Genomic DNA, 15,212 nt, shown 5'->3' on the forward strand with positions numbered 1-15,212 from the left:
AAGGCATAATTTATAACAAGCGTACTCAATTCTATAAACCTCTTATGCAACAAATGCTAAGTTAGGAAGACTTCAAATTCACAGTACTCTTTAAAAACAACATTTTCATAGGCTTATAAGACGGTCCTCACGACTCATAGTAACTGGTTCTGCTTCTATTCCGCATATGCCCGAGGACATGTATGGCGCCTTCACACAGTGAGCCATGTCTGGAGGCGGCGGCGGTAGCTTGAGGAGGGAAAGGATAATGTTTCTGGTCCTAATAGGTGGCCGTCTACGCCGTCCGATTTTACATGTTGTAGACCATACAGGTGAGTTATTTTTCTTTTCGTCTTGTCTGTTCGTAGGGAAGAAGAGCCCAAGGGGCGGATGGCGGAATGCAGGCAGGTGGCGGTAAAGAGACGGTGAAGTACTTAGTTGGGTACCTACCGTACTGCGCACCCTAGGGTTTTTAAAAATCGTCTCTACCTGATTATAATCTAGTAATAATTATAACTCCTAATAGTCCTTCCTTCCTTAATACTTTCTTTAAGTAAGAAGGAGGTCTTTAAGAAGAAAATTAGGTCTTAAGAAGTTTAATCTTTAAAATCCTTAAACTTTAAACTCTTACTTTAATATAAAGATTAACTAAAAGAGAATTCCTCTTCTATTCCTTTAATAGTCTTCCCTTTTAGAATAAACCTTTAATTAACTCTCTATTTACTTACCTACCTAACTAACCTTAATAGGGCTCCTTCCTCTTATATTTTAAGGCTTTAAATAATAGTTTTAAAAGGAAAGGGAAGGTTTTAAAGAACTTTTTAATTTTAAAAAAAATTAATTTTAAAAAAAAATTAATTTTAAAGAAAGATATTAATATACCTTATAGCTATTATTAAAGAATATTAATAAGGGAATAATTCTAAAATATTAAGGACTATTTAGGGTATTATTTTAAAGTAAAAGGGATAGTTTAATAATTATTTTTAAAAAACCCTTAGGGAGCGCTATAGTAGTTAAGTGGTCTTAAGCGCTTACCACTATATGAAGGTGCCATGTATGTCCTTAGATGTATACGGAATAGAAGTGAAACCACCTAAAAGAATTGGAAGAGCAATATGATCACTTTCCCACTACCGGGATCATAACCAATGTCCGCACGAGGTGCTACATATTCCATGTTGTACAGCGTTGTTGCGCTTACCGAAACCAAGATTGCCCTGTGGCCAATGGTATGCCGAGAGTGGGTAGCCTGCAGGATGACTATTCTTAGTTTGCGGCTGAGGTATCCGGTAACAACACAGAAGGGTTTTTCCCACTTCCTTTTTCTTCCCCAGTTCTGGGTATACCCACCTGTAACCAACCACTTTGAATAGTTTGACACAATGATGGCACCTAATGATGAAAGGGTCGGGGTGGATAAATTTGGCAAAGCTCCAACCGCTATTGGTCGGTCCATTAGTCTCACGGTAACCATTGAACACTGGCGATCTATCTTCCTCATGGAAGACTTCAGGAGCTGTTAGTAACATCATAACACAGAGCAAGACCTCCTCCTCACTTCTACGTGCCCTGAGGAAGCCGCTGGGTCGGTCACTGTCTACTAGGATGCGCCAAGTGTCGCTGGCATCCATCAAGGCCATGCCGGAACTATGCGGTGTCTGTTATGAGTTGGTATACACGCCCGGTTCCTGGTCAAGAGGCCGCCGATTTGTTAACCGCGGAACCTACCCTGAGTTGGGTTTGACCATCGCCAAAATAAGCACGCTGCAGACAGAAGCCTGTGAGCTCTGTCGAGCTTTGTCAGACCTCACGGGCAACACTCAGCAAGGCAACATGGGCTGGGAGATCCGCGAGCTCCCCCTCATCATGATATCGGATTCAAAGTACGATACCGATGTGCCTTCATTCATGGTTGTAGTCCCTTGGAACTCTGGAGTGACTCTGAGGGCGGTAGAAAGAGAAGAGGAGAGGAGAAGCCTGTATCGTAGCGCCTCCAAGAGAGGGCAGTTGATTTGTTGCCCTAGGATCGAAGAGGGCAAACCTCGATTATTCTCGCCCCGGATCGTCGGCAAGAGGATCGATCCAGGAATTATCGGGTCTTGGCTATCAGCCTGTGACACCCATCACCCATTGTGCACGGCATCGGAGAGCAGAGATACGGCGCCTGATGCTAACTTCATCGACTGTCAGACGCGGACCTTGATATCAGGTAGTGACCTGCCTCCTGCTGCGGAGTATGTGGCTTTGAGCTACGTTTGGGGCGTCAAGACTCCAGCAAAAGCAGGGCCAGAAACAAGCAAGAGACCCGGCAGTACTCTACCGGATCATATCCCAACCGTCATAGGAGACGCCATCAAAGTGACGCTAGCTCTCGGGTTCCAATTCCTTTGGGTGGACCAATACTGCATCGATCAGAAGAACCAAGCGACGAAACACAAGCAGATCTTCCACATGGACGCCATCTATAGGCACGCTTGTTTCACCATTATCGCCGCCGCCGGTGCTGATCAGAGCACTGGCCTGCCTGGGGTCACGCAAGACCGACCTGCAAGGCAAACCTCCATTCAGACAGACGAAGTGAGCATCTTGTCAACGCTACCATCGCCAGTAAATCAGATCGTCAATTCGAAATGGGCTAGTCGTGCATGGACTTTCCAGGAAGCCATACTCTCTCACAGGCGACTGGTCTTCACGGAGGACCAGCTCTACTTCGAGTGTGACTCCATGCACTGCTATGAGAGCCTATCTGTCTCATTCGAAATGCTGTATGCCACTCACAGTCGGCACTCGGATGAGCATAACAACTTCATAAAGCCGAAACTTTTCGGATTCGGACATCATACGGCCGGCATTCTGACATATGTCCACTGTGCCGAGGAGTACACGAGGAGATCACTCACGTTTGATGAGGATTCCCTCAACGCTTTCACCGGTGTGACTAGGAACTTAGAAAAGACTAGGAAGCCTCCTGTGCGAAACATCAGCGGCATCCCGTTCCTGCACCCATCAGACGTTGCAACTCCAAGTTGCAATTATCTACAGATGCTTCTGGCAGGTCTGGCATGGAGGCATCAGCCCACGACTGGCGCATCTCCGCGGAGGAGGCAGGGTTTTCCTTCCTGGTCGTGGGCAGGATGGGCTGGATCGGTAGTCTGGCCGGACAAGAACCAGTACGCCGCAATCTTGAACGAGGGGACGACATCCGGGCTCGGTGCCGTGAGGCTTCAACTTGAGGACGATAGCATCGCCAAGATCTCAGACATGGACTTCCGGACCGACGAACAGGCGGTCCGGCGCCCCCGAGCGTTGTTCCTAGACGCCGTGGCCCTGCCACGAGACGCATTGGTGTTCGACCAGGGGTCGAATGTGTTGAGGTCCCAGAGTGGTGGCGAGATCAGGTTCTATCCGAGCAAGGAAGGCCTCACGCCGGCGAAGACCTCCAAGCGGCTCCATTCCGGTCGGTACGAGGCTCTTCGTCTCGTCACGCTTGGTGATAACCTATACATGCTGCTGGTCAAGCGGTACCGATCGTCCTACTACCGGATCGGTCTGATGATGACCAAGACATTTTGGATGCTGCTCCCTCCCGGCGACGAAAATACGAGGACATTCAAGCTCAAGTAGGCAGATGGAACCGATTCTAAGGATCGGAAAGTGGGCTTTTCCATCCCATAGAAAATTCATAGCGTCGTTGGTCGCATCCACTGCCCGGAAGATTGTGAGTTCTATGGCCAATTCTCTCTCTCCAATTTTTTCTTCTTTTTTTTTTTTTTCTTTTTTTCGCCAGTTGAGCGTGCGGGCGTGATGTCGGAAACCAATCACTTATTCAATCCTCAAATTAGGGTTTCGAGGCGGATTCCGATGCAAATTCCAACACTTTGAAAGAAGGCGATATATGCCTAAGTACATTTCAGAGGAGATTGGATGTTAGCCAGTGTATGAGCAGCGATTAGTACTTACTTTACCTCCTTTCCTTTTCCTTCATTACACATTTACTGGCTAATGTCTAATTTTTCCCCAACACGAGCTGTATAATGATGTACTGAGTGCTTGCAAAGTCGCAGTGATTCCGTAACAATGAATGTACCAACATGTAAAGCGTAGGTCACGAGGTGACAACATGGCTATTGCCAGTGTTGCTGCAAGTACCCAAGCAGCCCACAAGTCGTTATTATCATCCTCTTGAGCCAGCACAGGGGGCTGATTTAATAAATTAGCCAAGGTGTAAATTCACAGTATCTGGGTTGCAAATCAGATTAGGTCTATAGTTACGGGTAGGCAAGTACCACTAGGTAGGTATATACTACTAGGTCGCCACAGAAGGTGTGTTCGCCACCCCTACTGCATAGGCGACACACTCAAGGCCAATACCACTGGAACTTATGAATAACCTCAGTTCTACTCACACACGGAAGCTTATCAACAGATCACAAGGCACTGGGTCAATCATTTTTGGTTTCACAATGTGTGTTGTTCATTGTGGCTCTCTGTTCTTCTCTCATAGTTTGTTTGGTGCAACTTGCTCCTGTAAAAAACATAAAAAACCCCTTGAGGGGAAAAAATGAACATTTTCCAAAGCGAATCCCATCCCCCACCAAAGGACGGTCGCTGTGCACGCTTCATTTGCTAGCATGACACGCTGTGCATGCTTCATTTGCTTGCATGACAGTTTGTTGATCTCCGATGAACTTTTTTGTTTGTACTGCCTTGCTGCCGGTGCCTGTATTCCGGAGGCAGTGAACCCGAGGTGTTGCGCTGATTGGTTTTTCTTGGTTGTTTTTTTTGTTTTTGTTTTTCTTTCGCTGTGGCAGCCCCCTGCCGTTAATTCAGCGTGGACATTTGGCTGCAAGAGGGGAGCTTCATGTCTGGTGTCATGGCCGCCTTCCATGCCGCGTTCTCTGCGTACTGGTTGCCCCTCATGATGACAGGCCCAGACTGGCCGCGCACCCTGAGCCTGACCGCGTTCTTGTTGATGCAGAGCAGCTCGATGACGGCGCCGACGTCTTGGCTGAGACTGCGCGCTTTCTGGACGATCTCCACGAGGGCTTCGGTGGCCTCGGGATGGCGCTGCGTCTTGGGGTCCCAGTGGAGGACCTCGGCGATCTTGTCGGTAGCGTCTTGGTCATGCGTGATGATGGTGACCTTGGGCGGTGCCGTCTTGTTGTCTTTGGCAGGGCCGAGTTCCTTGGCTGCAACGCTAAGGCACCCTGAGATGGCGACGAGTTCAGCGTCAGCTCCGCTGGTCGTCTCAGAGTAGCCGAGGGTCCATTGTTTCCCATGCCAGCTGACTCTGTTGTTCTCGGTTGAGGGTTGCTTGCAGATGGCAGCAGCGCCTGCCATCCTTTTGCGCCCCTGGTAGTTGTTTTTCTTGTTGCCAAGTGCCAGACGGGTCATTTTTTCTGGGACACTGGCGCCGTATGTGAAGAAGATACGGTTGGCGGGGTCGAAGTCAGCCTGGGTTGCCTTGAGAGCAATCGCGACGGCCTGTTTTTCTGTGACAGAGGTATTGATGTAGAAACCAGTGGTTCTGTCTTCGCCCCAAAGTTCATCTTGGCTGTTTGTTTCAGCAAGGTCTTCTTGCAGTTTTCTTGGAGAGTCGTCTTGTTTGTCTTGTTTTTCTGGTTTTCTTGGTTTGTCTTGCAGGACTTGTTTTTTTGGTTTTTTTGGTTTTTCTGGTTTGTTTTGGTTGCCTTGCAGGTTCTTGTCTTCCCGGTTGTTTTCTTGCGTGTCTGATTTGTCCTGGTTGTCTGACTGGTTGTCTTGTCTGTCTTGCTCGTCTTTTTGATCGCGGACACCGTTATCGCCATTGTTTTGATCTTGCTTGTTGTCTTTTTGGTTTTTGTTTGAGGTCTGCGGATTTTTTAAAGTTTTATTTGAGGTTTTTGGAGTGGTGTATTGAGTTTGTTCTGGTGCAACATTGTTTTGATCTTGCTTGGTTTCGACGGCGGTGTCCTGATCCTGAGATGATGCATCGACGTTGTGTCTGTTTTGCCAGTCTTCCAAGGTCTTGTAGACACGGTGGTTTGGGGTATGCAAGACGGATATGACAGCGTCTTGGATCCTGCTTTGGCGTTGTGCCTGCTTCTTCGTGCACTTCTTCTTGTTCTTGCGACTCATGTTGTCTGCGAAGTTTGATATGTGCGAACGAAGGTTTTTTTTTCTGGCTGTCCGTAGAGAGCGAGAGAGTTTGTTTGAGAGAGAGAATAATCAGAGAGTAGTGTTGTTGAGTGTGTTGTTCTCAACTGTGGTTGAACAGGTCTTTTTGTTTGGAGATGTGTAGTGAAGAGAAACAAGGATTCAAAAAAGTCGGGGGATGGGCCTCCGCGATATTATTTTCTGCTTTAGTGTGAAGTCCATTTTGGTTCTGTATTAGTCTGAATAAGTGTTGCGCTGGAGCAACACTTGGGCAACAAGTGTGGACGCCATGGGGCACTTGAGCAATTCTACCCAGGTAGTGTGATTTGTCTATGGAAACTGTGCCGGTTCAGTAGGCATGTGAAAATGTGAGCTGATTTATCAGATCCCACTTAGAGAGAGAGGGTCCGGTTTGCCCCTAGTTCAGAAGACTTCAGAAAGGTGTTGACTATTTGAAGATATGCTTCAAATATTGTTGTCATGACTACTCAAGTAAACAAACTAGTCGAGCTGGTGGACAGCCTATAGATATTAGTTGCTGACTAGCTCTAACCTTCAATATTTCAGTATATACATAGGTAACTTCAGCTACACCTATCATTTCTTGACTACTATTATTAGAATTACACACTTGTATTAAAGGCCGGGTCTTGAGTCCTACCACCGTATGAAGGCGCCATGTATGCCCTTAGATGTATACGGAATAGAAGCGAAACCACATAGGAATTTTTCTTGAACATGAACAGACTATTATACAAGGCTATTCCAAAGGAGACATACCCTACAGGGGCTTGGTAGTGTGGTGGCCACCGGGCATATTGCAACAGTTGCTTTGGCCGTGTAAGAGACATCCGAGTAAAGTGTCGGTGGTTGGAAATAACAGCTTTACTCTCTGGCTGTTAGTCGCCGCATTTAGGTATTTAGGGCTCTGCTAAATCAGAACATTGAGGGCAATGAGTTATCGTTCTCCCAATTTGTTACTTCAAGTTCCCTGTGGAGGTCTATTGCTGATATATTCCTCCTGAGCTGGACTGCTAGATTCTGCCCGGCTCATTGCATGTGGGCTTTCGCGAAAACATAGTTATTCAATCTATACAAGATCTTACGATTATCCCCTTCGCTTTGTTTTGAAAACTATCCGCCACAACTCTTCAACCATCCAATAATACGCAAATCACAATGCGGGGCCAGATCATCATCATCATTCCGATCTACACGAACAAGCAGTATTCCACAGCGAATGCCAAGCGCCTAAGCAACTTCTGACAGCTGCCAGGTCTCGGCAGCGACCAGGGGAAAAGCAAAGCGCAAAGGAACCCGGGTAGTCTCTCATATTATCACTTCGCAAAAGGCCACGCCACATGTCTCGGGGAACGCACACGCTCGATGATGTGCCGAGGTGTGCCGTGTCTCTTCCGCTGTGGACCCCCACGGAAAAGGAGAAATGTTTTCAATTTCGCGGTAAGAGTTCGCCCCTGTCTGAGTCCGGCCGGGAAAGGAGCGGAAGACTATCAACAAGCAAGGGACGTGAATTATTGATTTTGTAAGATGATTCCGGCATGGAAAAGCTTCTCGCGAGAGAAGTGCTGCGCGGAGTGTGTACATAGAGGAACGCTACCTATTGGGAAATCTACCTAGTACCAGGGGAAAGAAATATCAGACAGGAGAGAATCGAGGGGTGCTTCCCATGTCGCTTCTGCCTTCTTCAAGTGCGGCGGCAGTCCACTAATGCCAGAAGAACCATACATTCGCCAGGGTATCAGGTAAGTTTTCAAATTATACAGTGTAAAGGCATCGCATACACTTTGTAGGTATAGGGATCAGAGACGGAACCACTTTGCTTTTCAACCAGCCCGCTCATGCCACACAACGGCAAGTGGTGAGTAGGGTTCAGAATTGGACGGGATGCAAATTTCAACGGCAGACAAACCATGGGGGCCTGCGTTTAAAGCAAGGCCACTCACTGTCTACCCAGGCCGCTGTCAACAAGTCGATGACCTGGGTATGCCGCAAAACAGATTTGGGCGTTGGGCGATCCAGGGCGTGGAAGCGTGTCTCACATTAGTGCATGAGTAATTACTGGCATTGGATCGCGAGGACTGGTGGGGGAGGGGGCAAGGAAAACGCAAGATACCATGGCTTCGGCCAACCTTTCACGTACTGACTTCCCGATCAATACTCCTGACAATCAAGGGAACGGTTCGGGTCATTCAAGCATGAAAAGCACACGGTAAACTCAGAGCACGCAGTGTTTTGCAATTTTGGCTGAATGCCGTCATATTTCACTTCATTGGTGTCCAGTCTTGGTGTAGACTGTATGCGACGAGCCAGACGATCACCGCTGGTCGAGGTTCTAAAACTGAGGACTTGTGTCCCGAAATGCAATACGATCCGTTTTCCTCATCCTTTTTTTTTTTCATTGAGCCATCATGATTTGATTCAGCCGTGAAACTCTGGACAAAAGATCGATCGCAAAGCCCACAAATGCTATGCTGCTGGAGAGCGCGATTGTTCCCACGCGCTGCGCTTCCGATGCAAAATTTGCTGCTGCGCATTATTTCCCTTCCAAATGAACGCCTAATCCATGCGAATGCGGATGCGAAGAGTCTTGAGATGATGTGATCACGATGTGATCATGTAAAATTACAAACCGCCTCAATAAGGTACGGGGCCATAAGGAGATGGCCCTGGAGCCCATGGCGGCCAATAACTGAGCTGCCCCATATCGCGAGGTCCGGTGTACTTCTAGTTAACCAGATTCGGATATCGTTGCTGGCCAGGCACGGACGGCACAGGCGTCATGCCCTGGTTCCGTGGGTTACCAGCATAGACAGCCTGATTCCGGTACTCGGGCACGATTCCGGTTCGATAATCGTCCCTCCTGCCAATTGGCTGGTAGTGCATCTGGCTCGGTGCGATGGCTGGCAGGTGGTAGCCCTGCAAGCTGGAAGACGGTGGCGGGTTGAGGAGAGTATGGACATGCCGGATTGGTCGGTAAGGACTGTCGCGCTGCTGCAGGTAGACAGATGGCGAGTGAGAAATTGGGGTCGCGAAACCATTGTGAGAGAAATGCTCGTGCATCGGAGATGACCCATTATAATTAGCGGTCCCAATAGTGTTGATCGGGCTGAGTCGTTTCGTGGGTGTGCCATACGCTGCGTTCGACGTCGGGGGGTAGTGCGAGGTCGGCGTTGTGAGAACTGGGGCGGACGGCATGGTCGGTTGTGACGAGCCACTGTTGGGAGGTGCCCAAGAGGTCGTCGGTGGCGCATATACGGTCGACATGGCTCGCATTCCAGGCTCGAGGGGAGGCAAGGAAAGCGTGGCGGCCGCCTGTTGCATCGGGTATGCGGCCGAGGGGTACTGGGCTTGAGTCACAGGCGGCGCGTGATGTGCGGTGTTTAGTGTGAGGTTAGGAATGGGTAGACGTCGAGGGTCCGGAGGCGGTTTCGTGTTCGGGGTCGAAGATGACATCACGGCGGCTGTCATCTGTTGCTGAGGTGCCCTGTAAGCACGCTTCGCTGGAGGGTCGACAGCCTCCTCATCCCACGACCTCTTCCTGTTGTTGCCGAGATCAGGCCTGTTCGCCAGGGGCGAAACGTTGTTCCCGTTGCTCGACACGAAAAGAGGCTGCTGGTAGACCGTGTTGTGGTTGGAGTGGGTAGGAGGTGAGTACTTGGGGGACCTTGATGTGTAGAGAGCCTGCGTGGCCTGGAGAGAGCTTGTAGGAGACGGCAGAGGAGAGTAGCCCTTTCCGATCGTGGGTGACGGAATGAATAGCGTCGGCGATGGTGGTACCATAGCAGGGGACGCCGGCCGGGTCACACGGGCCCAGAACTCGAAGTAGGCACCAAGCTTGTCGAGCCACTCCTCCCACTGCTCTTTTGACGCAAGCAAAGCATATCTCATGTTGCTTAAGAACTCGACCTCCATAACGTGGATTTCCTGCACAGAGATACCTGACACCTCGGCCCAAGTTTTGTTGGTGTACGTGTTGTCGTCCAAAACTGTTGGTCACTGTTAGAAGCTGCCGGTGTTTAATGAGACTAGGCTTACACGGCTTTCTTCACTCACATTTGTTGCCCAGCATCAAAGCCACGGTAAGCAGCCTATACTCACTCCCAGGTCGCCCTCTCACCGACGGGTTGGTCATCTTGAGCCTGTAAACAAACATCAAAGCCAGCAGTATCACGTTTTGCGTGACTTGCGTGGTGGACAAGACCGTCTGAACCCATTTCTTGAAGGCCTCAGCTGGAAAGGCAGTCTTGGCCAGACGTGGTAATGGGGTTTCCTTGGGTGTAGATCGAATGGTCTCGGCAGTTTCTAATATCTTGGGCGACTCGAACCAGAAAAGACAAGTCAACTGTTCGAGTACGTTAGTATTCAAAGGTTGGTTTCACTGCTACACTCGGGGTTGAACATGCCTGTGCAGCAAAGTCTGCCAGATTTCCCCCCTTTGGACTTATGCAAGCAGGGACTTGCAGGCTGTGCAGGACCATGGACTGGACATCTCCATTCGCAGAATTCGTGCCCGAGGCTGGACGGCTGGAATGGGTTGAATTCGGTGTCGAAGGTCGAGTTGGGATCCTCGATCCAGGATGTGATGCCGAGTTGACCAGGTGTCGTGCCTGTGGAGGAACCTGTGGTTGATACTGCTGGAACGGATTCTGTGAAGGGTGTCTATCGTGGTTGTCTACCCCATGGTGAACCTCTTGCGCGTAAGGCCGTGATCTCTCGATATGGGCCAGCGTTTGATGCTCGTGGGCTGGCAAGCGGCTTTCATATGCTACCGCCTGAGGGCCATGGTAGACGGCACTCATCTTGTAACCAGGGTGAGCACTGAGGCTGCCTGTGTGGCGATGAGCAGCCTTGCCTGCAAATCGGTTTGAAGAAAGTGGTGTTCGATTCTGGTGGCTCGAGGATCTAGGAGGGGAGAAACGGAAGCCGTTGTTCAAAGTAGTCGCTGTCAAAGTAGAAGACATGGAATTATGCACAGAAAGTGCTGTCGGTAAAAATGGGGTGGGTTCGTTCGTTCGTTCGCTTGGTTTTTGGGGCGAGCCTAGAGGGCTCGAGGAGTCTGATGGTTTAGGTGGTGTAGTAGAAGTTTCCGAGTCGATCGACCATTGTCAAAATCTGGCGGGTCCACCGTTCGTGTTGTCTTATGGATGGCGGTTGGTCATTCGAGGGTGCTGTCGACAAGATCCGGCGAGCTGCTCACTAGTGCACGACCGTCCGGAGCGAGCTTCCTTGTCTTGACCACTTCCTATTGTCCACTTTGAGTCAATGCCCAGTCAGAGGTAGCCACTGACATCCCCAAGGGATTGTTCACGGTTTGCACTTTCTGGGGCCAGTGACAGCAACTGAATTATCAGGTGGGAGCCAGCAGCACCAGGTGACCAGGTGACGTTTTTCAACAGCTTTGGTGCCCCACCGCGAGAAGCCGTACCGTCTCACGCAACCCTCGATATCTGCCCGAGCGTGGTCCTTTTTGTCAGGAAAGTGTCGTCCGTTCGATCGAGCTCCACGTCCAGAGAAGCTCCTCTGGGTCGGAGAGGGGGCCCTGTTCGAGGAAGAAGTACGGGAGGCGTGTCTGGCCTGGCAGGCGAGACAGCTTGGTGTTCACGAAAGGGCGGGCCGTGCAGCAGCTCGACTGGAGCCACCAGAGGATTGGGAGGACAGAAAAGAGAGAGGCCTTTCAAGGGGGCCAGACACGAAGTGCGGTGGAGGCGGACGAGAAGGTCTACTTCAACACGAAGTCAGGAGTGGGTGTTTTGGGGGATGGTGATGATAGACGGTGGATGACGAGCAACGGTGAGGTAGAACTGGATGGGGATGGGGGTTGGGAAGAGGACTAGCTCAACGACAGCTCTGGGAGTCTGGCCGCGAGATGAGGGAAGAGACGAAGGAGAGCGTGACAATTGAAGCAGGCCGAAAGATTAAAAGAGAGATTAGCCATTACCGTACACATTAGTCCGTATATTTGCTTCATTCTTCACTCCTCTGTCAAGTGTGGTGCCAGTTCCAGAACCAGTTCCAGTTCGACAGGGAATGTGGATGTGCAAAGGAAGGAACGAGGCACGGCCTGGATTGGATTGGGTTGGGCTGGACGGATGTGTAAGTACGTACTCTCTGACCTACGTTTGCGCCAAGTATCTTTTTTTCTGGGGCCCTGTCCAAGGCCGGACCCCCTCCGGTGGCCCTGTCCTGTGTGCCTCCTCCACATTGTCCCAAAGTCCCAAAGCCCCAAAGTCCCAAAGTCCCTGTCCGCTTTGACTCTGGCGCCCCGACTGGCTGGTGATCGGGATCGGTGGGCAGTGTACGGTGGCCGTGGCCCTTGTGCCTGTGGGAAACCTTTCCCTTTACCCCCCCCTCCCCTCCCCTTCCTGCTTCTTTTCTGCGACCCCCTCCCCTGCATGTCCCGGGGGGTGGGGGTGGTGCGGGTGGAGTGGAGGGAGGCAAGAGAAAGGACGAGCTAGCAGCACGAAACGAACGGGCAAAGCACAGCAGACCAGACAGGCAAGAGACATCGCTTCCCCTTCCCGGCCATGCCTGCATGCATTCGTCCTAGCTGTTGTTGGGCGGTTTGGCGGTTTGGCGGTTTGGCGGCGGTTTGGCGGTTTGTGCTGGTCTGACGCCCACTGGTCACGGTCGAGGTCACGGTCACGGTCATGATGCTGACGCTGTGATTGTTACATGCCGACTTTTGACTTCCTCCACCTGCCCTCCCCCGGCGCCTCATTCATCTGCCTGGATGCTTTCGTGTCCCGCCAGGTCTCAACCTGCCCGGATGCCGTAGGGGCACAGGGCAGGACAGGGCACCACACTTGTCCAGCCTCCTCGGCCCGGTTGCAGGCCTCGCTACATATGCACACAGTACATGGTCTACATGGAACCGTTTGGTCTTTCCTGGACAAGGGAGATTCGGTCCCGTGTGCTTGTGCCCTGCGTGTGGGTTGTTCATGTTCCTCCTTGGCAGTCACCATCCGTCATCCTGTCGCCTGCACATGTACTGTATGTATATTGAAACGGGTCAGGCTACTGTAGACCTCGGGACATGGCAGCTGGGCAGCACAGGACAGGCCCACGCTGCAATACCTACCCATGCAGGCAAGTACGTACTTTACACCCCTACTCACATATGCCATACGGAGTATACATACATGCTTTGGCCCAGGGTAATGGAGGTGTCAGAGAGGGGGGCAGGGAGGGGACTTGTGGACCGAGCTGACTTTGACGGTGCAAGCCGAGGAGAGGTCCGGATCGGGTGGTTGACACTGTGCCCACCGGCCGATCCCATGGATCTCAAGCCAATGGACGCTGTCTGATCCAGAAACTACGGCCATAGGCTGATTGATTGACGAAGATCATGGCAGTGGGCAGAAAGGTCAGCATTGACGAACGCTACCCAAGATTCTTTGTGGCACCTGGACCTTCTAATCCGGCACAGTACTCACTGACTGGCTGACTGGACGGGCAGACGGAGTGGGTGAGTGGTCTGAGGACTGACTGCAGGGCAACAACTGTCGTTGTCCAGTCAGTCAGACATTGACCTGTCATTGTTCCCTTAGTGCCTGGCGGAATGGCGTCAAGTTTGCCAGGGATACTCTGAGTAAAAACTGCTCGCCTGTGGCTCCGGCACAGTACACGGTTCTCACAAAAACAAAAAAGAAAAGTAATCAAAGGGAAGGCTGTACCCATCCACGCCAACCCTATTTCAGTCAGCATCAAACTCCAAACTCACAGGCTCAGTAGAGACTACGGACGGGCCCAGCCAGGTCGACTCTGCCGCATGCGTTTCGCTGGATATACATAGTATCGAACAAGGATGCACAGCATCGAAAGTATGCGAACAAGGGAGGCCGCAAAGACAGTGCGATACCTACTCTGGACAAGGCCAAGGCTTGGTGGGGGGAGGGGCACTAGTAAGAGAGGGAGTATTGTAGTGATTTTAAAAAAGGCGCTCTGTTGGGCTCTTCGTATTTTACCCCGGCCTCAGTAACGCTTGTTGGCGGGTCATTTGGCTCTGAGCAGGGCCTCAACCATTGCTTAGCGGCCTCGACTTCTTTCTCCTGCTTGATCAGGCTGTCTTTGCCGTGGATGGGACAGGTGAAACTTTGTCGGCAGACCCGCGCCCGTTGTCGCCTCGATTAGCGCGGGCTGTGCCCGTTCCTGGAGGCCGTTCTGAATAGAATGTGGTCAGCAAACCTGCGGGTGTGGGTCGGGTTGCGCAGGCGTGGGAAACGACCCCGTTGTTGGTCGCTGGCCGATCCCAAGCTGGAATTCCAACTTTGGACATGTAGGCCGACGGAGCCACGGTCGTCCAGGAATCTAAGCCCGTCGCCCTGACGTCTCCCATCTCCTTCTGACGTTCGTCATCTCGTTCCTAGAGGCGCATCCTCTTTTGCCGCCTCATCGGATTCGGCACGTGGCTGGGTCTCGTATGAGGGGGCATCTAATACGGATCTGTAGGTTTCGGCATGGCTCAGGGGTTGAAGGGAGACCATTACCAAGGCGAGGAGGAGACCAACCAGCAGGGCAAGGATTAAGAGGGATGGTGATATATGCCAGGCCAAAGCCCTGGATCCTGCTGCGTTCCACATCCAAAGAACCCTCACCATCGACGCGCGGGACCGGGCCCATAACCTCAATCCCCAGCCGCGAGGAGGTGGATTGGGAATGGATCCCAGGGGTGTGTTGATCAGATGAAAGGGCTGTCGAATGTCGGCGCCGCTACTAAATTGCAAATCCGAGAATGCGCGTTTTGGCCCTGTTCCATCAGCCATCATCCACGCATCACACATATCAGAAATGCACCATTCAATGGCCGGTATTGTGGGAACGGACGCAGCCAAGTCACGATGCTGCAGGGTTCACGTCCTGGGATGGAGAGCGTCTCGAACGGCAATCCCGCCGAGGCATCTGACCCTCCCACCAAGAGACCTAGGACGCATACTAGTGGGCACAAAATTTCGGAGCGCCCAACACGGCGCATAGCGGCCACTGTGACGAGGCTGAATGCACCCCATATTGGCCGATTGGGGTTTCAAGGAAGGGGCACAGGCGACAGGATCGCCTCTGACAGTCTGAAGAAAAGA

General features: G+C 51.3%; 3 protein-coding genes across 3 annotated transcripts; 1 reads left to right on the forward strand and 2 right to left on the reverse strand.

Annotated features, from left to right (window-relative positions):
* The first annotated feature begins 1,317 nt into the window (after window positions 1-1,317).
* KVR01_004685 (uncharacterized protein) lies at window positions 1,318-4,005 on the forward strand. The gene is made up of 3 exons (XM_044792358.1): window positions 1,318-1,448; window positions 1,522-3,700; window positions 3,825-4,005. The coding sequence occupies exons 1-2, from the start codon at window positions 1,365-1,367 to the stop codon at window positions 3,604-3,606; spliced, it is 2,169 nt and encodes a 722-aa protein (XP_044646849.1). The 5' UTR covers window positions 1,318-1,364; the 3' UTR covers window positions 3,607-3,700; window positions 3,825-4,005.
* Window positions 4,006-4,803: 798 nt separating this feature from the next.
* Window positions 4,804-6,099, reverse strand: KVR01_004701 (uncharacterized protein; the record flags this gene model as incomplete). The annotated part of the gene is made up of 1 exon (XM_044791820.1): window positions 4,804-6,099. One exon carries the CDS (start codon window positions 6,097-6,099, stop codon window positions 4,804-4,806), a length of 1,296 nt encoding a protein of 431 aa, XP_044646865.1.
* Window positions 6,100-8,368: 2,269 nt separating this feature from the next.
* On the reverse strand, window positions 8,369-12,569 carry KVR01_004536 (uncharacterized protein). Its single transcript, XM_044781744.1, has 3 exons — window positions 10,542-12,569; window positions 10,192-10,480; window positions 8,369-10,124 (listed from the first exon to the last, which is right to left on the reverse strand). Exons 1-3 carry the CDS (start codon window positions 11,097-11,099, stop codon window positions 8,863-8,865), a joined length of 2,109 nt encoding a protein of 702 aa, XP_044646700.1. The 5' UTR covers window positions 11,100-12,569; the 3' UTR covers window positions 8,369-8,862.
* Window positions 12,570-15,212: the final 2,643 nt, after the last annotated feature.

The sequence above is a fragment of the Diaporthe batatas genome, assembly GCF_019321695.1.
Source record: "Diaporthe batatas strain CRI 302-4 chromosome Unknown Contig00004, whole genome shotgun sequence".
Classification (NCBI taxonomy): Eukaryota; Fungi; Ascomycota; class Sordariomycetes; order Diaporthales; family Diaporthaceae; genus Diaporthe; species Diaporthe batatas.

What these genes read in the sequence shown, in the direction of transcription:
- KVR01_004536 (XM_044781744.1), bottom strand. Translation starts at nt 11,099, where the DNA reads ATGTCTTCTACTTTGACAGCGACTACTTTGAACAACGGCTTCCGTTTC. An exon ending in TGGCAGACTTTGCTGCACAG is followed by an intron (nt 10,481 to 10,541) that starts GCATGTTCAACC and finishes GTACTCGAACAG; the next exon opens with TTGACTTGTCTTTTCTGGTT. An exon ending in TTTGATGCTGGGCAACAAAT is followed by an intron (nt 10,125 to 10,191) that starts GTGAGTGAAGAA and finishes AGTGACCAACAG; the next exon opens with TTTTGGACGACAACACGTAC.
- KVR01_004685 (XM_044792358.1), top strand. Translation starts at nt 1,365, where the DNA reads ATGATGGCACCTAATGATGAAAGGGTCGGGGTGGATAAATTTGGCAAA. An exon ending in GTCGGTCCATTAGTCTCACG is followed by an intron (nt 1,449 to 1,521) that starts GTAACCATTGAA and finishes ATCATAACACAG; the next exon opens with AGCAAGACCTCCTCCTCACT.